The sequence below is a fragment of the Podarcis melisellensis genome (assembly GCF_964234715.1).
Source record: "Podarcis melisellensis genome assembly, chromosome: 1".
Taxonomy (NCBI): domain Eukaryota; kingdom Metazoa; phylum Chordata; class Lepidosauria; order Squamata; family Lacertidae; genus Podarcis; species Podarcis melisellensis.
In genome coordinates this window covers 5,439,741-5,462,417 of record NC_138528.1, presented here as the reverse complement: position 1 = coordinate 5,462,417, position 22,677 = coordinate 5,439,741, and the positions used below count along the sequence as shown (strand labels likewise).

At 46.1% G+C, this 22,677-nt stretch overlaps 1 protein-coding gene across 2 annotated transcripts in view; it reads right to left on the bottom strand.

Annotated features, from left to right (window-relative positions):
- Nucleotides 1-22,677, bottom strand: part of SAMD4A (sterile alpha motif domain containing 4A) — a 137,956-nt gene that overhangs the window by 20,720 nt on the left and 94,559 nt on the right. The window contains exons 4-8 of one of the 2 annotated variants that reach the window (XM_081911399.1): nucleotides 19,882-20,145; nucleotides 12,558-12,667; nucleotides 11,155-11,241; nucleotides 5,902-6,196; nucleotides 831-916 (exon numbers count right to left, since the gene is read on the bottom strand). In XM_081911399.1, the coding sequence (XP_081767525.1) occupies nucleotides 831-916; nucleotides 5,902-6,196; nucleotides 11,155-11,241; nucleotides 12,558-12,667; nucleotides 19,882-20,145 (842 nt within the window). The remainder of the gene's footprint in view (nucleotides 1-830; nucleotides 917-5,901; nucleotides 6,197-11,154; nucleotides 11,242-12,557; nucleotides 12,668-19,881; nucleotides 20,146-22,677) is intronic. The other variant, XM_081911400.1, reaches the window with a different exon arrangement.

The following is a 22,677-nucleotide window of genomic DNA, read 5'->3' as shown; positions in this document are numbered from 1 at the left end:
CCTGTTCACATCCTGAAGCGAATGTAAGATGTGTCTGCGACTGTGTGGGTCCTGTTTTGCCGCTTCCGGGCATGCGCGTGACATCATTTTGAGCGTCTGCGCATCTGCGAGCGACGAAACCTGGAAGTAACGCACTCCGTTACTTCCAGGCCACTGCAGAGCGCAACCTGAAAATATTCATCCGAAGCTACTTCAACCCAAGGTATGACTGTATACGCCCCTCCCCTATTTTATTCTAGTTGGCAACCATGTGACTGGCTTCTGCTCACAGCTGTCAACTTACAGATTGAAAATAAGGGACCAGCAGCCTCGAAAATAAGGAATCAGCAGCCAAAATAAGGGATCAACATTTACTTTGATAGAATACATATTTTGTTGCGTGCAAATGGCTTTAGATACCTATTAGGTCCATAAATTACCATATAGCATATATTAAACACAAAAAACAATTTGTTGTTGACAAAGGACAGCTGGACATATCAAGGGCCCCATGACCTTCAGTAGCTTATTTAAGGGACATCATCAATAAGGGACAGCAGCGGGACATGGCGCTGGGATAAGGGACTGTCCCGCCAAATAAGGGACGCTTGACAGCTATGCTTCTGTTCCTGCCATGAACAGCATGAGGCCCTGGAAGATTCCCCGTAGGACAGCGGAATCCCCTCGGGAAGAAAACGATTCCCCACCTCTGCAATACCAGGCGTTCTGGGCTACAACTCCCAGAAGCCCCAGGGAGTTGTAGTCCAAGACGCCTGAGCTGGTATTCAGCTGAATATCAGTTTTTTCTGCGTCCCTAGAAAAGAACGAAAGCTAAGCAGAGACCCACTCACCTCGTGAATGAGGCATTTGTCGATCAGCTGGAGATAGGAGCTGATATTCTCCTCATCCGGCCTGGAGACAAGGAGCTGGGTGCATACTGCAAAGCGATAAATATATGTATATATATTTATAATAATAATAATAATAATAATAATAATAATAATAATAATAATACATTTTTATTTATACCCTGCCCTTCCTGGTTCAGGAAACTGGGCTCAGGGCGGCAAACAACAAATTTAAAACACTTAATTGACACAACAACAAAAAACAGCATAAAATACAGTATCAAACGTGAATAACAATAAATTCAGAATTAAAAAATCAATTTAGGGGGGAAATCCGTCCAATAAACATTAGGTGATCACCAGGGCTAGCTGGCTAAATTAGTCCTATTTGGGCCAGCGAGGAGACCAGGGGAGAATTAGCTGTGGGATCCCAGAGCGGGTAATCTTCATAAAACGGGGAGGGGGAGGGAAGGAATGGGAATAAAAGATCAGGCTAAGTTATTCAAATTGAAAGCCAGGCGGAATAGCTCTGTCTTACAGGCCCTGCGGAAGGAAGTGAAATCCTGCAGGGCCCTGGTCTCATGGGACAGAGCATTCTGCCAGGTCGGAGCCATCACTGAGAAGGCCCTGGCCCTGGTGGAAGGGGGAGAGAGAAGCAGAAAGAAGTCTATCCTTCGCTTGGGGAAGTTTGCACCTGCTTTAGACTTGTTTTCACGTTAAGGAAGGATTCGAACCAGCCTTGTTGCAGCGACCTGCGCGGAAGAGCGAAGAGCCCTCCACGAAGAATGTTCACACACACACACGCCGGATTCCATTAATGCCTTTCTCCCTTTAGCTCCTTATTTTGCTCCTCGTTACTATGGCGTCCATCTGCAATTACTCCATTTAAGTCTATTTATAAAAAGGGAGAAGCAGCTGGGGTCCTCTGCCTGAATGGACAGGTCAGATGCAGAGCCCACGAGGAGGAAAGGCTCTCACTAGCCACAAGGGGGCACAAACAGACATTTGGCAATGCAGGTGGACGTTTCCACAGAAGAGTCTCTTTCCCATCCCTGTGCTCCCAGGTCCCCTCTATACAGTTTGTGTTTACTGAGCAATCGCCCCGATTTGCTTGCACAAAGCTTGCGCAGTGTCCAGATGTTGGGGTTTGTTGTTAATTCTGCCGGTTATAATATTAGTGCTTCCGTTCTGATTTCTTTTTTTTTTTTTTAAATAATATTTATTAAAGTTTTCAAGAATACAGAAAGAAAAGATTAGGATACATTCAAGGCCTTATTTTCATGCGCCCGCTTTCCAGGGCTCCCTCCTTCCCCCACCCCTATCATATTCCCCTATCATATTGTTGGTTCCACAAGCTCTCGATTCTAATTAAAACTTAATTTGTTATAAACCATTCTTCAAATTTAAATTTATACAATCCTCATCAATACCCTTAATAAAAAACAAAAATTCTCTCCCTAGGACCCACCGCCTTTCCATTCCACAATTTCCCCTTTTTTTTTAATGATAAAAACACCCCACACAATAAAAATATAAGAAATAAGAAATAAGAAATATAATAGATGAAAGAAAACCAATTCAAAAAATAGTTAACAAGCCTTTGGATTCTAGTTCTCCCCCCCCCCCCGGTCCCCGGTCTAATTTCCCCCTGACCACCAATCCATGTTGTCTGCCTGGAATTCTTAAAGTCCATAAATCACTTTTTTTTTTCCCCCAACTCCTTGCTGGCTTTTTCTCTTTATAATTATTTTTACACCATACATAACCTGAAAGCAAATTTATAATTATTTTTAAAATTATTTTTAAACCATTAAACTTCAAATCTTTAATAAAACTCCCCCCATTGTTCTTTCCAAATTGTAGGCCAGTTTCCTCTTGTTCCGCTGCTAAAACGTTCTAGTTCAGAAATTTAATAAGTCTGCAGGATTATTATTATTCAGGAACAAAAACTTGCGTTCAGTCCCTTTCTTTCTTCAATAGAAAATTCTATTGTCTCCTTTAGTTAAACACCCTGTAGACACAATATTGTTTCCATTTTGCAGTTTTCCCAGGAGATAACCAGTCCTGTAAAATTCCGATGGTATTTTTCCACTTACGACCTTCTTTGTAATGTCCCGAAACTCCTCTAGGGGGATTGTTGTAACTTTGTTTTCTCTAGTCCAAAAGTCCGATTGTTGTCCATATTTTCGCCATTTTGTATCCAATTTTTAACGGATTGTAACAAATTATAACAAGATTAACCAGCAAGGTCCTCATAATAAAGTCCTCTTTGAATTTCCAACTTTGACAATTACTTTGACAGCTGTCAAAAATCTCCTTCGCTTTTCACCAGGCTCTCTCCTCAATACTCTCTCCTCAATCACCCCGGTTCCCGGGGGGGTTACATTTCCTTCTCCCTCAATTCTTCCTCCAGCACAGTTCTTATGATTTCCCATCGTGGAATTCTTAGTTTTTGTCAGCGATACAATTCTTTTTGGACCTTGGTCTCCCAGTCCTTGTTTTGGAAGATTTACAATAGGGAGGGGGACTGACTTCCTTTTTAGATCCCCCCCCCCCGCTCGTGTCAAATCCAAAAAATTTTTTTCTCCTTTTAAACCCAGTTTCCAAATTACTCACGGGTTATTATTGAAAGTCCGAATTCTCAATGGAAGAAGTCAGCGCTCTCCGCCGGATGGCATGCGGCTTCGCTCGGCAGGGATAGCGGTGGACTCAAAGCACCACGCTTCTCCCCGGCACCCGATCCGTAGCCTTTAAAAAGGCTCCTTCACGAGTCGGGAGGGCGCTAGCGGTGCCAGCCGAGTCTCCATGTCCACGGCCTCCATGGCCGTGGTTTTTAAGGGTCCCCGCATCGCCGGTGCGGTAGGACCCAGCCCCTGCCGAGCAGGCTCCCTCCGGAGCTCGGAGGGAGTCTGCCATTCGGCGATGGCGCCAACCCGGAAGTCGCCCGTTCTGATTTCTAACGCTCCTTTCCAACTGCAGCACCTGGTGCATGGCTTTTGGGCCGATATTTGTTGTTGTTTAGTCATTTAGTCGTGTCCGACTCTTTGTGACCCCCTGGACCAGAGCACGCCAGGCACTCCTGTCTTCCACTGCCTCCCGCAGTTTGGTCTAACCCATGCTGGTAGCTTCCAGAACACTGTCCAACCATCTCGTCCTCTGTTGTGCCCTTCTCCTTGTGCCCTCCAACACCAGGGTCTTTTCCAGGGAGTCTTCTCTTCTCATGAGGTGGCCAAAGTCTTGGAGCCTCAGCTTCACGATCTGTCCTTCCAGTGAGCACTCAGGGCTGATTTCCTTCAGTATGGAGAGGTTTGATCTTCTTGCAGTCCATGGGACTCTCAAGAGTCTCCTCCAGCACCATAATTCAAAAGCATCCATTCTTCAGCCATCAGCCTTCTTTATGGTCCAGCTCTCACTTCCATACATCACTACTGGGAAAACCATAGCTTTAACTATATGGACCTTTGTTGGCAAGGTGATGTCTCTACTTTTTAAGGGCCGATATACTGCCGTGCTAAATTTCAAACGGCAGAAAAGAACCAGATACCTCCCCAAATCTTGTCACCTGAAAGGGCAACGCAAAACTCTCATTTCCGAGTCAATGAGGCTGCACAAATAGGATGCTTTCTGGAAACAATTAGCACAGAATTGAGCGCTAAACTTTCACACGTTTCAATAATAATAATAATAATAATAATAATAATAATAATAATAATAATAATTCTGAACTCTGCCTTCAGGATGGGAAAAGGCAGGTAGAGGGATGTTCAGTTTGTCATTTCCCTGCTTTTCAATATATAACATTAAATTGCTGTTATTATTTTATTATATTATTAAATTAATATTTAGAGAGATTTGAGGAGGATGAGAAACAGCAAAGCACAGATCGAAAAAGACACATAGACACGGGCACATGGAATATGCCTGAACGTTATACACAAGACCTTTTTCTTGAAAGTAGAGACAAAAGATGTACTCCTCCCCACGTTTATCTGTTTGTTTCATAAAGACAAGGAAATCTCTAATAAAAACTAATTTTTTAAAAGGGTCCCACATTTCAGATTGCAGTGGAAGGTGCTTTCTGCACGTGAAAAGCCCTGGAGCCTAATTCTTTTTTATTCTCGCCACCCATTTGTCCTCCGGACAAACGCTAACGTAAGCATAGGCAAACTCTGGCCCTCCAGATGTTTGGGACTACAGTTCCCATCATCCCTAGCTAACAGGATCAGTGGTCAGGGATGATGGGAACTGTAGTCCCAAACATCTGGAGGGCCGGAGTTTGCCTGTGCCTGAGCTAACGGATCGCTCTTTGTCCAGATTAGATTGACTGACACACAGTGATAAAGACGACAACAACAACACTGAGGCACTTTTACAACACCATAGGAGGCTGGAGAGCAATGAGAAAGGAATACTAACAGTTTTGTCTACTATGGATTGTTTTCTATGCCACTTTTGGAGCCAAAGAGGCGAGCAGAACATTAATACAAAAGCGAAAGCACGATACAAGTGCAATCAATGAATGTAAAGGTAAAGGGACCCCTAATAATTAGGTCCAGTCGTGACCGCCTCTGGAGTTGCAGCGCTCATCTCGCTTTATTGGCCGAGGGAGCCGGCGTACAGCTTCCGGGTCATGTGGCCAGCATGACTAAGCCGCTTCTGGTGAACCAGAGCAGCACACGGAAATGCCGTTTACCTTCCCGCCGGAGCGGTACCTATTTATCTACTTGCACTTTGACATGCTTTCGAACTGCTAGGTTGGCAGGAGCCGGGACCAAGCAACAGGAGCTCACCCCATCGCGGGGATTTGAACCGCTGACCTTCTGATCAGCAAGTCCTAGGCTCTGTGGTTTAACCCCCAGAGCCATCTGCGTCCCTCCAATCAATGAATGAGAGCCACGTAAAATTGCACAATGGACAAACCACATCCGTCCCACTGCTTCCGCGCAATCACAGGGTCCCCAGCATCCCAGCCCTTACCTGGGAGCCAGGTGAGCTCCCGCCCCCCCCACCAGGGCCACCACCTGCTCCCATCTCCCCCTTGGGAGAAAGACGTTCTCCAATCACGGCTCCTTACCTTTGCCCATCACCTTAGTAAACTGCCCTGGGATGTCCCCTTCGGGCAAAGGAGCCCCTCCAGATTCCCCCTCGCAGCCTGGGAGGTGGTGGTGGGGTATCCCCCCCGCGGCGGAGTCCTTGCAGTCGGGCCCCTGGCCGTCGGAGCCAATCAGGGAAGCCGTGCGATGGGGCTCTGGATCCCGGCCGCGGTCGTCCGCCGTCAGGTTCCGAGAAGAGTAAGCTTTGATGGGGGTGAGGATCATTTGGTGAAGCTCCTGCAGGGGCACCCGCAGATTGCCCCCTTCTAGGATGTCCTGTGGAAAACAACATCCCCTGGCCATTAATGCCTTGGCTTCTTAGCCTCACCTAAGCACCTGCTGCTTTGGTTTAACCAGACAGAATCGCAGAATTGGAAGGGACCACAAAATAAAAAATGCAGGAATCTCAACTAAAGCATCCCTGAGAGATGGCCGTCTAACCGCTGCTTAAAAACCTGCAAGGAAAGAGACTTCCCATGGGAGTCTGTTCCACAGTCAAATGGCTCTTCACTTCAGAAAGTTCTTCCTAAGGCTCAGTCGCAATCTCCTTTCTTGCAACTTGAAGCCATGAGTTCGAGTCCTACCCCCACCCCACCCCCAGAGCAGCAGAGAAGAAGCTTTTCCATCTTCCATGTGACAGCCCTTGAGATATCTGAAGATGGCTATTCTATCTCCTCTCAGTCTCCTCTTTTCCATGCTAAACATACCCAGCTCCTTCAACCATTCCTCTTAAGGCTCAGTTTCCAGACCCCTGATCTATTTGGTCGCCCTTCTCTGCACACCTTCCAGCTTGTCAAACTCTGTCCTAAATTGTGGTGCCCAGAATTGGACACAGTATTCCAGGTGTGGTCTGACCAAGGGAGAATAGAGTGGCACTATGACTTCCTATGATGGGAGCAAAATTTTAAAAATTCCTTCCAGTAGCACCTTAGAGACCAACTAAGTTAGGACCACTTGGTTAAAGGTATTCAGGTCGGAGTCAAAAATTACAAGTTAAGGGCCTTTGCAGATGACCTAGTGTTAACTTTGCAACAGCCAGACACTAGTACCAAAAGAGTATTAGAACTAATTGAGACATTTGGTCAAGTAGCAGGATTCAAACTGAACAAACAGAAAACGAAAGTGTTGGAAAAAAACTTAACAATGGAAGAAAGAGAGAGATTTCAGAGTGAAACAGGGTTGGAAATAACAAAAAAAGTGAAATATCTGGGGGTGAACTTAACATCTAAGAATGTGAATTTATTTAAAGACAATTATGAAAAGTGTTGGACAGAAGTAAAGAAAGATTTAGAAATATGGTCAAGACTGAGAGTTTCCTTGTTAGGCCGAATTGCTGTTATTAAGATGAATGTATTGCCTAGAATGTTATTTTTGTTTCAGACGTTACAGATTTTAGACAAGATGGACTGCTTCAAGAAGTGGCAGAAAGACATATCCAAATTTGTCTGGCAGGGCAAAAAGCCCAGAATAAAATTTAAGATTTTAACTGACGCAAAAGATAGAGGGGGCTTTGCCCTGCCGGACTTAAGACTCTATTATGAATCAGCAGCTTTTTGCTGGCTGAAACATTGGCTGCTTCTTGAAGATACAGACATTTTGGATTTGGAAGGGTATGACAATAACTTCGGTTGGCATGCATATTTATGGTATGACAAGGTAAAGGTGTATAAAAGTTTCAAAAACCATATTGTTAGGAAAGCACTATACAATGTTTGGATTCGATATAAAGACTTGTTGGAAAGTAAAACTCCCAGATGGTTGTCACCAATGGAAGCTAAGGCGGTGAAAAAACTTAATATGGATTCTAATTGGCCAAAATATTGTGAAATCCTAGAACAAGATGGTGAGAAGTTTAAACTTCAGAGTTATGAGAAACTAAAGTTTAAAGTTCGAGACTGGCTACATTACCGTCAGATAAATGAGACATTTAAGCAGGACAGGAAAATAGGATTTCAGAAGGAGAGGTCAAAGTTAGAAACAGAACTGTTAGAACCCAATACTAAGAATCTGTCTAGAATGTATAACTTGCTGTTGAAATGGAATACACAGGATGAAACGGTGAAATCAGCTATGATTAAATGGGCACAGGACATCGGTCATGACATTATGTTTGCTGACTGGGAACAGTTATGGACCACTGGTGTTAAATTCACGGCATGTAATGCCTTAAAAGAGAACATAATGAAAATGATTTACAGGTGGTACATGACCCCAGTCAAGCTTGCAAAAATTTACCATTTGCCCAATAATAAATGTTGGAAATGTAATGAGACGGAAGGTACCTTCTACCACCTTTGGTGGACCTGCCCAAAGATTAAAGCCTTCTGGGAAATGATCTATAATGAAATTAAGAAGGTCCTTAAATGGACTTTTCCTAAGAAACCTGAGGCTTTTCTCCTGGGCATGGTTGGCCAATTGGTGCCAAAGAAGGATAGGACCTTTTTTATGTACGCTACCACAGCAGCAAGAATTCTTCTGGCAAAGTATTGGAAGATGCAAGAACTACCTACTCTGGAAGAATGGCAGACGAAGGTGACAGACTTCATGGGACTAGCAGAAATGACCGGCAGAATCCGAGATCAGGGGAAAGAGACAGTGGAAGAGGACTGGAAGAAGTTTAAATTATATTTTAAAAACTGTTGTAAAATCGAGGAGTGTTGAGATGTCAAGGGGTAAGAAGGCCAGGGCTTTCTGCAGTCAGGAGGCTTCAAAGGCTGTAGCATTTTGTAGCTGCTGATTCTTATCTGGTTTCTGGATGAAAGAGAAATTGGCTTTCCCCGCAGCAAATGCACACATTCTGCGAATTAATTTCATGGCAGATTTCTCTACCAATAGCCTTGGTGTGTGCCCTAAAACTGGCTTTCTCTTTGTTCTCAAACACCGAAAACCCAGAAGTTAAGTGTTCCTGTTTTCGAACAATTTTCAGAAGCCGAACGCCCGATGGGGCTGTCGGCTATTGTTTCCAGAGCTCCTGCACTAATCAGAAGCTGCGCCTTGGTTTTGGAACATTTTGGAAGTCAAACGGACTTCCAGAATGGACTAAATTTGGCGCTTTGGTTTCTGCTATTCGTTTTTAAGGCTTTTTCGGTTAATTTGTTTTTTTGACTGTGTGGAACCCAGTTCAACTACTGCTTGATTGTGTGACTGCACAAATGGATAAAAGCCCCCCATGCAAACAATGACTATCATCAGTGCAGGTAAGAAAGAAAAAAAAGCAATTTTAATTTTTATCATCTACAATACCATCTTATTTATTTTATAGTACAGTACATTGATTATTGCTTTCGTTTTAGGGATCAATGGTCTCGTTAGATAGTAAAATTCATGTCAAATTGCTGTTTTAGGGGTTGTTTTTAAAAGTCTGGAACGGATTAATCCATTTTGCAACACTTTCTATGGGAAAGCATGCCTTGGTTTTGGAATGCTTTGGTTTTGGAACGGACTTCCAGAACGGATTAAGTTTGAGAACCAAGGTACTACTGTAAAAGCAACTTGTTAACGGGCTATTCCCATCCTACTCTGAAAGTCTGCTTGCTCATGCCGCTTCCAGACGACCCTGTTTCTTGCTTTTTTTCGCGGGTAGTGGTTAGTTAGATGATACTGCATCAAGGGAGTGTTAACTTAAACTTTCCAGTTGATTTTCCTGTTGCTTTCCTTATCACCAAAAAGTCCTAAATTTCCCAGGTGGCATATGATTGAATCCCACTCAAAAGAGCAACAGCACCCTTACAATTGCAGGATCGACCCAATGCTTGTTCCTTGGAGCTTGCCCACTAGTAAATACATTTCAGGATTGCAGCCTCAGTGGAAAAACGCCAACAACTAAGCTTTGATTCATCGCCTTCTGTTTTACAGAGAACGTAGGAGCGAGACTGTGGTTGTGTTTGCGTATTCATGACAGCCAAATCAATATATCAATATTTCAGACGCAACAGGGGCAGGGGAGCAGCGGGGGGAAGAGACCATGAAACTGCTCAGAAATCACACATGAATCATGCAGGCTTTTCCTCCCTCTTCTTGGCCTTTAAGAGCCTGTATTAACTGGGAGAGGGATCTATTATGGCTTCATTATCTTCTGAAGGATTCCTAAATAAGTCGTGTACTATAAACGAGGGGAGAAGAGGCGTGAGCTAACCCAACGCAGACAGACACCCTGCCGAGCTACTGAAAAGGCCCAAACAGAGGTGGGTAGTGAGCTAACCATAGACCTATCATTGTTGTTTAGTTGTGTCCGACTCTTCGTGACCCCCTGGACCAGAGCACGCCAGGCCCTCCTGTCTTCCACTGCCTCCTGCAGTTTGGTCCAACTCATGCTGGTACCTTCGAGAACATTGTCCTACCATCTCGTCCTCTGTCATCCCCTTCTCCTTGTGCCCTCCATCTTTCCCAACATCAGGGTCTTTTCCAGGGAGTCTGCTCTTCTCATGAGGTAGCCAGAGTATTGGAGTGTTCTCAAAGCTACCAGCATGAGTTTGACCAAACTGTGGGAGGCAGTGGAAGACAGAAGTGCCTGGCGTGCTCTGGTCCAGGGGGTCATGAAGCGTCGGACATGACTAAACAACAACAACATCTTAAGAGGTGTCTGAATGCATAGTAAACAGGCAAGCTGAAAGGTTTACAAAATATATAATGGGATGGCATGCTTAATAAGACTTCTTAGAAAGACTTGCATTGCAATAATCTCTCCAATATTCATTTTCGTTTTCTCCTTCTTCCTTTACTCATGAGAACCATTCTCCCTTCTAGTCCTTGTTTACAGACACTGTTCTGTAGAGTATCCTTTGCTAGCCTGGTGCCCTCCACAACCTTTGGACTACGAGTCCCATCATGTGGCCTGAGGCTGCTGGGAGTCCCAAATTGGCAGACTCCCAAATTGGCAAAGCCCACAGCATCAGACCTCTTCCTCTTTCCTTCCTTACCCAACCCCTCAGTTCTCAACTCTTCATTTTCTACTTGACTTCTGGCCCATCTCTCCGTATGTCCCCTTCTTCCCTGAGGAATTAGAACATACTGTGACATCAGAGCAGCTTAGCCAATTGCAACGCAGGTGGGTGGGGAGGAAGCAAAAATCTTTCAAGGCAGCTCATACAGGAAATCATTGTCACACAGGACAGAGAGGAGACATATGTAGGAGCAAAAAACAAGAAGATTGAGAACCTTCATTACTAACACACTTAATTGACGCTAACAGCCAAAACCTCAACAGTTTTGAGGGATAAGCTGAGTCAACTCACCCTTTCCAGGGACTTGAGAAGGTTCTGCCTCTCTTTTAGCTTTTGGATGCTGATCACAATTTTGTGCCTTGCACCTTTGGTAACGTTCTAAAAAGAACAATGTAGATCTCTGTGTTAGTATATGCACACACATGTTGGCCACCAACTGCAAGGCAGACATGGGACTACAAGATATAATTCAGGGTGGTGCTCAGCAACAAGTAGAAGACCCCAAGAGAACTTGAAACCTTCAGTCCATTTATCAGACCAGTGGTTCCCCAAGTTTTGGGGGATACGTCCCCTCGGTTCCATAAAACTCACCCCCAGTAGCCTCCTACCCTATAAAAAAGCATTATTCAAAATATCAGTTTGCACAACCCAGTAAGGAAGATATAAAAACTCAATAAAATGTGAAACAGTAACTATTGATTGTCTTCATAATACAATTGAAACTATTTAATTTTAATTGTACGTTTCCGAACACAATTCAAAGTGTTGGTGCTAACCTTTAAGGCCCTAAACGGCCTCGGTCCTGTATACCTGAAGGAGCGTCTCCACCCCCATCGTTCAGCCCAGACGCTGAGGTCCAGCTCCAAGGGCCTTCTGGTGGTTCCCTAACTGCGGGAAGTGAGGTTACAGGGAACCAGGCAGAGGGTCTTCTCGGTAGTAGTGCCCGCCCTGTGGAATGCCCTCCCATCAGATGTCAAGGGAATAAACAACTATTTGATTTTAGAAGACATCTGAAGGCGGTCCTGTTTAGGGAAGTTTTCAGTGTTTGATGTTTTAGCTCATCATCATCATTATTAATAATAATAATATTCTGTTGGGAGCAGCCCAGAGTGGCTGGGGAAACCCAGCCAGATGGGTAGGGTATGTATGTACAGTGATAGATTGGCTTGCAGGCGCTTTAGGTTGCGTTTTTTGGGTTACGGACCGCCGAAACCCGGAAGTACTGGGACGGGTTACTTCCAGGTTTCGGCAGTCGCACATGCGTAGAAGTGCTAAATCGCGCTTTGCACATGTACAGAAGTGCCGAATCGCAACCAGCACGTGCATACATCCCGCATGGATCACGTTCGCAACTCGAGCAGCCAATGTATGTATGTATGTATGTATGTATGTATGTATGTAATTACATACATACAGTGGTACCTTGGTTGAAGAACAGCTTCGTTTATGAACAACTTGGATTAAGGATTGCTGTAGGTGTTTTAGTTTGTGAACTTTGCCTTGGAATAAGAACATGTTCCGCTTCCTGTTGAGTGTGTTCCATTTGTAAATTGAGTTCCCCACTGCTATGGGAAAGCACGCCTTGGTTTAAGACCGCTTTGGTTTAAGAACGGACTTCCAGAACGGATTAAGTTCGCAAACCAAGGTACCACTGTAAAACAGTTTTCATGAATTTGCTGGGTGACCTCACATACTTGTGCCTCCAGCTGACACTCGGTCAGTGACATCATGTCGTCATACGTCATCTGGGAGAAAAGGGCAGCGTACTTGTGGAGGCGGAGACTCTTCAGCCAGGCAGGAACATCTGCAAGTTGGAGACGGAGAGGAATGCACAAGTTAGATCTTATGGGGTTGAACAACAGAGCACGGAAAGCTACGGCACAGAGGAAAACATGTTTGAGACGTTACTTTTACTATATAAAGCCCTTAACAACTTTAATCTGGGGAAACCCAGCCAGTTGGGTGGGGCGGGGTATAAATAAATTATTATTATTCTGCGGGACTAGTTGCCTTGTAAGATTGTATGCCCTTCTCTACCACATTGATCTGTGGAACTAGCACTGCTACGAGTGCCAAATTATAATACACGTTCTGCGGTTGTACGAAACCGGTCTTTTTAGTAATCTTTGGAACTCCCTGCCTATGGACGGCACTTCACTGCACGCTTTTCGGTGTCTGACAAAAGCATTTTTGGTGTTGTTTTTCAGACAAAATTCAGACATGTAGAATGTTGATGTGCATTCTGTTTTCAATTTATCGCTGATTTTAAACTTTTGACTGTTTCAGATAGTTGCTTTCAATGATAATTTCGTTGTTTTATTTTTTTCCCCATAAACCACTTTGAGGGTGTTTTTTTCCCCCCAAAAAATCAAGCAGTGTATTCTGTAAGAACTCGATTACTTCGTGTGGTGGTAACACTTTGGAACTTATTGATACCAGACAGGCGCCTTCACTGCAACTCTTTTCAGCATCTGCTGAAGACATTCTTATTTAGACAAGTCTACCCAGATGTTTAGAAGTTTGTATGAGTTTTAATAAGTTTTGGTCTATTCTGTTGTGGTTTTAACTTTCTGCAGGTTTTAAGTTAGGGTTGCGAATTTTTCAGCGGTAATTCCCCCCCCCCCCCCCCGTAAACAGCTCAGAGGGTTTTCTTTTCTACAATTCAGTGGTGCTCAAAGTTTATAAAATAAAGAAATATTATGGAAATGAATAAATATGACTGTGAGGAAACAAATGAATAAATAGAATGTTTTAGATGATTTAAGTTCTGGATTTTGAATTGTTGCAATCCATCCTGGGATCAGCTGGTGGAGGGTGGGTGGATAATAAATTTAATACTGTTCCTATTCCTGCTACTTAACATTGCTTGTTGAACACCCAGTGTGTAGGTAGAGGCTTTCTGTCCTCATCCAATCAGAACCCAAAAACAGTTTTTCCTTGGAAGTGAAACGGAATCCATTTTGGAAGTCTGTTCGACTTCCAAAACATTCAGAAACCAAGCGCAGCTTCTGATTGGCTGCAGGAAGCTGCTGTAGCCAATCGGAAGCTGTGGAAGCCCCGTCAGATGTTCGGCTTCCAAAGAACGTGCGCAAACCGGAACACTCACTTCCGGGTTTGCGGCGTTCAGGAGCCAAAATGTCCAAGTACAAAGGCGTTTGGGATAGCCACTTCCGCCCTTCAGAGGAGGTGGGGTTGTGGGCTTCACGGCCCCACCACGCGTGCGGGGGCTGGAGCTCAGGCCCCGCGTGATTGGGGGGATTCCCAGCTTCCAGGTCATGTGGCCAGCATGACTAAGCGGCTTCTGGAGAACCAGAGCAGTGCACGAAAACGCCGTTTACCTTCCTGCTGGAGCAGTACCTATTTATCTACTTGCACTTTGACGTGCTTTTGAACTGCTAGGTTGGCAGGAGCAGGGACTGAGCAACGGGGGCTCACCTGTTCTGGGGATTCGAACCGCCGACCTTCTGATCGGCAAGTCCTAGGCTCTGTGGTTTAACCCACAGTGCCACCCACGTCCCGCTTTTCGCCTACCTCATAGCAAATCATCACAACTTTCTGGGTGTTGGCGGTTAGGCATTGGTATATTTCTGTAGTTGGAAGAAGGGAGATAATGCCAGCACCTGCCCCACATTTTGAAGGGTAGTCTGATAAAGGATTCCGGGGGGCATGGCCCTGTCTGAAGCCTGGGGAGGTGCGGGCCTAAGGCACGCCCCCAATCGGTGACCCCAGGGGAGTTCCTAGTTGATGTGCATCAGCAGCAGTGGCGTAGCGTGGGTTGTCAGCACCCGGGGCAAGGCAAGTAATTTGCGCCCCCTAACCTGTGGATTTGCGCCCCCTAACCCTAACCCCCAGATGTTGCGCCCGGTGCGGCCGGCCCCCATGCACCCCCCACACTATGCCACTGATCAGCAGTACTCCCCCTACTGGTGGTTAACCCTTCCCGGACTTCAAGCAGATGGGCTGAAGTCGGATATAGTGGGTTAGGACCAATGACTAAGCCAATACCACTCATCACCTGTAACCCATAAAGTTGTGGCCTTATTTAGCCCATTAACCTTAATAATTGTGTCACGTGTCATTGTTTCCACTTGGGAGGGGGTGGGAACTCGCCATGCAACCAAGGTACGACTGTATAGTGCAGAGGTCAGCCACCAGGGGACAGCAAGGAAGAAGAGTCCAGGGGGGAAAGAATAATAGATCTGTAGAGTTGGAAGGGAACCCAGGGGTCATCTAGTCTGACCCCCCGGAAATGCAGGAATCTCAACTAAAGCATCCGTATCAGATGGGCATCCAACCACTGCTTAAAAACCTCCAGGCTGCAACCTCCTGAGAGAGACCGTTCCACTGTTGAACAGCTCTTGCTGTCAGAAAGTTCTTCCTGGTGTTTAGTCAGAATCTCCTTGAAGTCATGGGTTCGAGTCCTACCCGCCCAGAGCAGGAGAAAACAAGCTTGTTCCTTCTTCCATGTGACAGCACTTGAGATATCTGAAGATGGCTCTCATTCTCAGTCTCAGTCTCCTCTTTTCCAGGCTAAACATTGCCAGCTCCCTCAACCGTTCCTCATAAGGCTTGGTTTCTAGACCCTTCATCATCCTTGTCACCCTCCACTGCCCACCTTCCAGCTTGTCATCGTCCTTCTTAATTGTGGTGCCCAGATCTGGACGCAGAACTCCATGTGGGGTTCTCACACCAAAGCAGAATAGAATGGGACTTTTACGTTCTTTGATCTGGACACTATACTTCTCTTGATGCAGCCTAGAATTGCATTTGATTTTCTTGCTGCTGCGTCACACTGTGGCCTCATGTTCCGATTGCATTCCCCCAAGACCCTAGATCCTTTCCCCATACAAGCCAGGTGTCTCAAATCTTATATGGGTGCAGCTGGTTCTTCCTGCCTAAGTGCAGAACCCTACATTTGTCCCTATTGAAATTCATTTTGTTAGTCCCGATTCTGCGTCGTTAGCTCCCCCTCCCAGTTTGGTGCCATCTGCAAATCTGATGAGCGTCCCCTCAATTCCTCCATCCAAGTCACTTATAAAGATGCTGAACAAAAATGGGCCCAGAACCAGTGGGGCACCCCACTTGTCACTTATTTCCAAGATGCTGTAAAGGTAAAGGGACCCCTGACCATTAGGTCCAGTCGGGACCGACTCTGGGGTTGCGGCGCTCATCTAGCTTTGTTGGTCAAGGGAACTGGCGTACAGCTTCCGGGTCATGTGGCCAGCATGCCTAAGCCGCTTCTGGCGAACCAGAGCAGCGCACAGAAACACCATTTACCTTCCCGCCAGAGTGGTACCTATTTATCTACTTGCACTTTGACGTGCTTTGGAACTGCTAGGTTGGCAGGAGCTGGGACCGAGCAACGGGAGCTCACGCCGTGGTGGGGATTCGAACCGCTGACCTTCTGATCAGCAAGTCCTAGACTCTGTGGTTTAACCCACAACCGTTAATTAGTCTTTGGGTTCAGTCAGTCAACCAGCTGCACATCCAACTAACGGTTACCTTGTCCAACCCAGATCTTACCAGCTTTTTCGCAAGAATATCATGGAGGACTTTGTCAAAAGCCTTATTGAAATCAAGATACACTATGTCCACTGCATTCCCCGATCCACCAAGAGGGCTTCATTGCATCTGGTGAGATCCTGGCACTGCAGGACCTGGGACAGCTCCCAGGAACAACAGGAGATGCTATGGAGATGCCTTTCTCAACCTGTGGGTCCCCAGATGTTGCTGAACTACAACTCCCATCACCCCTAGCTAGCAAGGCCAGAGCTCAGGGATGATGGGAGTTGTAGTCCAACATCTGGGGACCCACAGGTTGAGAACCGCTGCACCAAAGGGCTCCAGAACAGCATTTGTACTGTGCTGACTCTGCTGCCTCCAGTCTCTCCCTGCTGGTAAACAGCATCAACCCAGATGTTGGGAGGGCAGCTGCCATCACCAATGTTGGCAACCAGACTCTTTGAGCTACTCTCAAAACATGGATACCGTATTTTTTTGCTGTATAAGGCGCACCAGACCACAAGACGCACCTAGTTTTTGGAGGAGGAAAACAAGAAAACAAATATTCTGAATCTCAGAAGCCGGAACAACAAGAGGGATCGCTGCGCAGTGAAAGCAGCAATCCCTCTTGCTGTTCCGGCTTCTGGGATAGCTGCGCAGCCTGCATTCGCTCCATAAGACGCACACACATTTCCCCTTACTTTTTAGGAGGGGGAAAGTGAGTCTTATAGAGCAAAAAATACAGTAGTTAAAATGTAAAGGTAGCAGTGTGACTGACTGACAGACAGGAAGAAGGCAGAGAGATCCGAGAGAAGCTAAAGATGTCTGCTTTGTGATGTAAGAACCACTGCTTGAATTTGTGAGAATTTGAGGACACACTGTGGGTGAGATGAATTCCAGCTCAGCCACAATGCTAACTACATGCCCCAGAGCCAGTCACTTTCGCAGCAGCCTAACTCCCCCATATGGTTCCCAGGAAGATTAAAAGGTGGGGTAAATAAAATAAAATTAACGATTGAATAAATAAAACAATTTAACTAGTTAATAGCAGTTGGCCCTGCTCCTTCTTAGTCGCTGTTGGGACCATTATGGGCCCAAGGCATCCTGGGATACAGTCCACAAACACTCACTCGGTGGCATCAACTTTGCTAATTATAACATGCAAATGAGCAGCTGTCTACTGATTGGTTTATGAGGCCTGCTGTGTCGTCTTCGGTACTGAACATCCCCTTTCTGGTGCCTTTCTCGAAAGGAATCTCTGGTCCACGCTGGCATTGCTTAGTTGAAATTAAAAAGAGAACAGCCACACGCAGCTCGCTTCCTAGGGGAATTAATTTAATCCGCTTTTAAACGGCGCCACGAGTCCAAAAAAGGCCGCTGCTTCTCTCGTGAAAACACAAAACAACAGACTAGAAGGGAGAGTGTCCGTTTCAAGCTAGGCTGGTGACAAGAGGCAGCAGATGGGAATGGTTAAAACCTCCACGGAGCGTGCCATTGAGGCAGCACAGATTGATGAACACATGGAAGGCCGTTAAGAAAGCCTGTAAGTATTTCTAACAGAGGGAGGCCTATTCATATGCATATGCCAAGGGAATAAAAATCTGCACCCTTGCAAGTTATGCAGACAAATCACATGAGGGAGGCTTGCTGGACCAGACCAAAGGCCCAGATGTTCATCATCCTGTCGCGGCCAATCAGATGCCTTCATGAAACCTAGAAGCAGGAGAAGGAAGCAACACCGGTCCTGAAAGACCTACATTGGCACCCGGTACGTTTCCGAGTACAATTCAAAGTGTTGGTGCTGATCTTCAAAGCCCTAAACGGCCTTGGTCCAGTATACCTGAAGGAGTGTCTCCACCCTCATCGTTCAGCCCGGACACTGGCGGTTCCCTCCCTGCGTGAAGTGAGGTTACAGGGAACCAGACAGAGGGCCTTCTCGGTGGTGGCACCCTCCCATCAGATGCCAAGGAAATAAACAACTATTTGACGATTAGAAGAAGTTCAGGGAAATTTTTGATGGTTGATGCTTTATTGTGTTTTTAATATTCTATTGGAAGCTACCTAGAGTTGCTAGAGAAACCCAGCCAGATGGGCAGGGTATGTATGTATGTATGTATGTATGTATAAATAAATTATTATTATTGCAGTGGTACCTCAGGTTACATACGCTTCAGGTTACATACTGCTTCAGGTTACAGACTCCGCTTCAGGTTAAGAACTTTGCTTCAGGATAAGAACAGAAATTGTGCTCCGGCGGTGCAGCAGCAGCAGGAGGCCCCATTAGCTAAAGTGGTGCTTCAGCTTAGAACAGTTTCAGGTTAAGTACAGACCTCTGGAACGAGTTAAGTACTTAACCTGAGGTACCACTGTATTATTCTTCATACTGGGATTTCTCAGACTGGGCTCTCCAGCTGTTTTTGGACTACAATACCCATCATCTGGCTGTTAGGCAACCCTAACATAAAGAAAGATTAACTTGCCAAGCACCTCGTCTACAGGAAAGTACCATACAAATTAAAATGAAGTGAAACTGGAGTGGTAAAACTCTCAGCTCTCCTGCTTTCTTTTTTGGTGATTACACTTTAACGAAGTTTGGTCTTCGAAGTTTTGTCTTCTACCGTTGGTGGAAGCAAATGATCGTCATAATTTTTATTACTTATACCCCGCCCACCTGGCTGAGTTCTGAACACCAGTTTCTGGAAACCGCTGGAGGGGAGAGTGAGAGAGCGCTGGGGTCCTGCTTGCGGGCGCCACGCTCCACGGGCCTGATCCGGGACGTTCTGCTTTATGTTGTTATACGATATATCATATCTTTATTGTCATTGTCCCATGCAGAACAATGAAATTGAAAAACTACATAAAACATTCAAAAACCCCTAAAAACTCTGAAACCCCATTTTAAAATACACTATACAATAGAGAGCCCTTATGCTGCATTTAGAACCAGAATTGCATTTGCTTAGAAACTGTTTCTCAGACGGCTAGTCCTGAGACCCTATACGGCTAGTCCTGAGACCCGTGAGACCCTATACCTTCTTCCAGAAGGCAGAAGCTGAAAGAGATCATTTCCGGGGTGCGCACTATCCTGCGCTATCTCTGCCGCTTTCTTATGGCACCTGACAGCATAGATTTGATCTAAGGTGGGAAGAGTGCACCCAATTATTCTCTCCGCAGTCTTTACAACCCTGGATAGCATTGTTTTTCCCCTGACCGTGCAGCTCCCAAACCACACACACAGACCATAAGTTAACACACTCTCCACAGTGCAACGGTAAAATGCCATCAACAGGTCCTTTGAGAGATTGTTTTTTCAGAGGATTCTCAGAAAATATAACCTCTGCTGTGCTCTCTTCATCAGGTCTCTGCTGTTTTCTCCCCAGGTTAGGTCATCTCTCAACTCCATTCCCAGAAATCCAAACACCGAGACCTGTTCCACGCACTTCCCCTCAATAATAAGTGGCTGAATATTATGCAAAGAGGAGGAGGACGGGGGGTCCTGGTTTTCTCGTCACTCACCTTTCATACCACTCCCTTCTTCCTGGAATGTGTTACGCGCAGAATTCTGATCTTCTAAGTGTTCACTCCCACCACTTCCCGAAGAGGCTACACTGCTTTGAGGAGACAGGGGGGCGTGATCGGAAGGGATGCCTTGGGGTCCTCTAGCTCGCAAGTCCTCATGTGACAGCCACCCGTGTCCTAGGGGCTGGTTGGGCACGGTCATGGGCGGGGTAAGGGACACAGACCGTTTCAAAGGGCTGTGGTGGGTCTGGCTCGAGAGAACTGAAACAAACAAAAAAGCAGGGAACAGAAAATTAAAACAAGGTATTTGATCACCACAGCCACCCCCTCCGACCCAAATGCTTCGGTCGCTCTGCCAGACCCAGAGGCGCAAGATGGAACAACTGGTGGACTGCCGCCGCTTTGCCCAATGAATTCTAGGAAGTGTAGTTTGAGGTGTTAGGAGACGCCCGCTGGAGCTACAATTCCCAGAGAATAAGGGCCACTAACTGATGGCTGATTCAGGACTTTAAATTGTGCTCTAATCTCAAATTTCCTTTTCTGCGTATAGTGGTACCTCGGGTTAAGTACTTAATTCGTTCCGGAGGTCTGTACTTAACCTGAAACTATGCTTAACCTGAAGACCACTTTAGCTAATGGGGCCTCCTGCTGCTGCTGTGCCGCAGGAGCGCAATTTCTGTTCTCATCCTGAAGCAAAGTTTTTAACCTGAGGTACTATTTCTGGGTTAGCAGAGTCTGTAACCTGAAGCGTATGTAACCTGAAGCATATGTAACCCGAGGTACCACTGTATACTGTAATTTTTTACTATTGCTGTGGCCATTTGCTAATGCGAATAAAGTTTTATCTTATCCCAGAGCAGTTTAACAACCAGCGCCTCTTCCGAGGGAACTGCAGCTCTCTGAGGGGAACAGAGGTCTCCTAGCAACTCTCTGCAACCTTAAGGGACTCCTATCCCTTTGCCCTCGCAGACGTACGATTCCCAAAGTGGTCTAACAAGCAACCCCTCTTCCCAGGGAACTCTGGGAATTGCAGCTTTCACCTAAGGAGTCTTGGCATCTTCAGCAAACTACAGTTCCCAGGATTCTTGCATGGGTTGGGGAAGAGCCATTGCCGTTGAAAATCGAATTAATAGGGCTTTCGGTGTCTGGTGTGGAATTTGTCTCTGGACGGAAAGGAAAAACGGGCCCTAGAATTCGCTTACTCAATTCCTCTTGGTGCTCCAAATACTCATTTTGTCTGAGGAGGAGTTCCGTTAAACTCAAAAGCTTGCTGCACTTTGAAGAGGAGATGGAAATATAACCTGTAGATGAGCCGGTGACTGAGTGGGCCCGCTCCGCTTCCCTTGCCCTTGTCCCTGGTTTCCTCCACCACCTGCTTTCTTGGGGTCTACGCCTCAGCCCCCGACCCCATCTTGCCTCGGCCCATCCCTGTCTGTAAGATCCTCGCCCAGTCCTTATGAGGAATGGTTGAAGGAGACGACGAAAGAGAAGACTGAGAGGCGACGTGAGAGTCATCTTCAAGTATCTAAAACAGGCACCCCCAAACTCAGCCCTCCAGATGTTTTGAGACTACAATTCCCATCATCCTTGACCACTGCTCCTGTTAGCTAGGGATCATGGGAGTTGTAGTCCCAAAACATATGGAGGACCGAGTTTGCCTATGCCTGATCTAAAGGGCTGGAAGATGGTACAAACTGCCAGGACCAGAAATGATGGATTCAAATTACAAGGAAGGAGATTCCGACTCAACATCAGGAAGAACTTTTTGGCGGTAAGAGCTGTTCCGGCAGTGCAACTCTTTCCACAGAAGACGTAAAGCTCCCAGAGTACAGACAGATGGCCGGTGCCACAGCAGTTGCTAAAATAAAATGACGGGGAATAATAGAAAAGAGCAATCATGCGGGTGCAAAAATCCGCCGCTCGCTAAGCTTCCCCTGCAACTGAAATCAACAAGGCCTAGAAGTACGATTCTTGCGTACTGAGGACGGGGACCCTCTGGCTCAGGGGCCCAATGTGGCCCTCAAAGCCTCTCTCTATGGCCCTGGGGTCTCTGCCCCTGTCCTGGCCACCCAACTCTGCCCGGCCCCGATCCACACCTTCCTCAAGTGCTTTTCCCTGCCCGGAACGTGTCTTTGGGTTGCGAGAACGCCTCTCGCGTATGGCTGGAACACCGCCTGCAAAAGTCAGGATTATCTTTGGAAGCCCCTCTCGGGCTATTTAAGGGAATGTTATAGTATGGTGAAGTCGCAAGCAGGATTTGAAATATGAGCAACAGAAGGAATGAGAGAATACAGTCTTGATGTGATGGCATAAGAGGGCTGAAATATACTCGGAGTTGAGAGTGGATTTCATGCTCTTTATTCGGCTCATAGTGGTGAGGAGGAATGAAAGTTCCCCCAAAGTATCTGCTTTATATACATTATTTACACAATGGGCTGCATGTGATTGGCTAATTCCGGGATTCTCCTGTAGGCCAATCAGGTTGCGGATTCCCTTCCACCTGGAGCTGGATTGGGTGGCTCCTGTGGACCAATCACACTGCTGCATTGTTCTAGGACCAATCAGACTGCTGCATTCTGAATCCTATTGTTCTAGGACCAATCAGACTGCTGCATTTTGGATCCTATTGTTCTAGGACCAATCAGACTGCTGCATTGTTCTAGGACCAATCAGACTGCTGCATTTTGGATCCTATTGTTCTAGGACCAATCAGACTGCTGCATTTTGGATCCTATTCAACTCAGTACATAACAAGGGTGAAGGCGTAAGACCCACAAAGGGGAGGAGGGACAT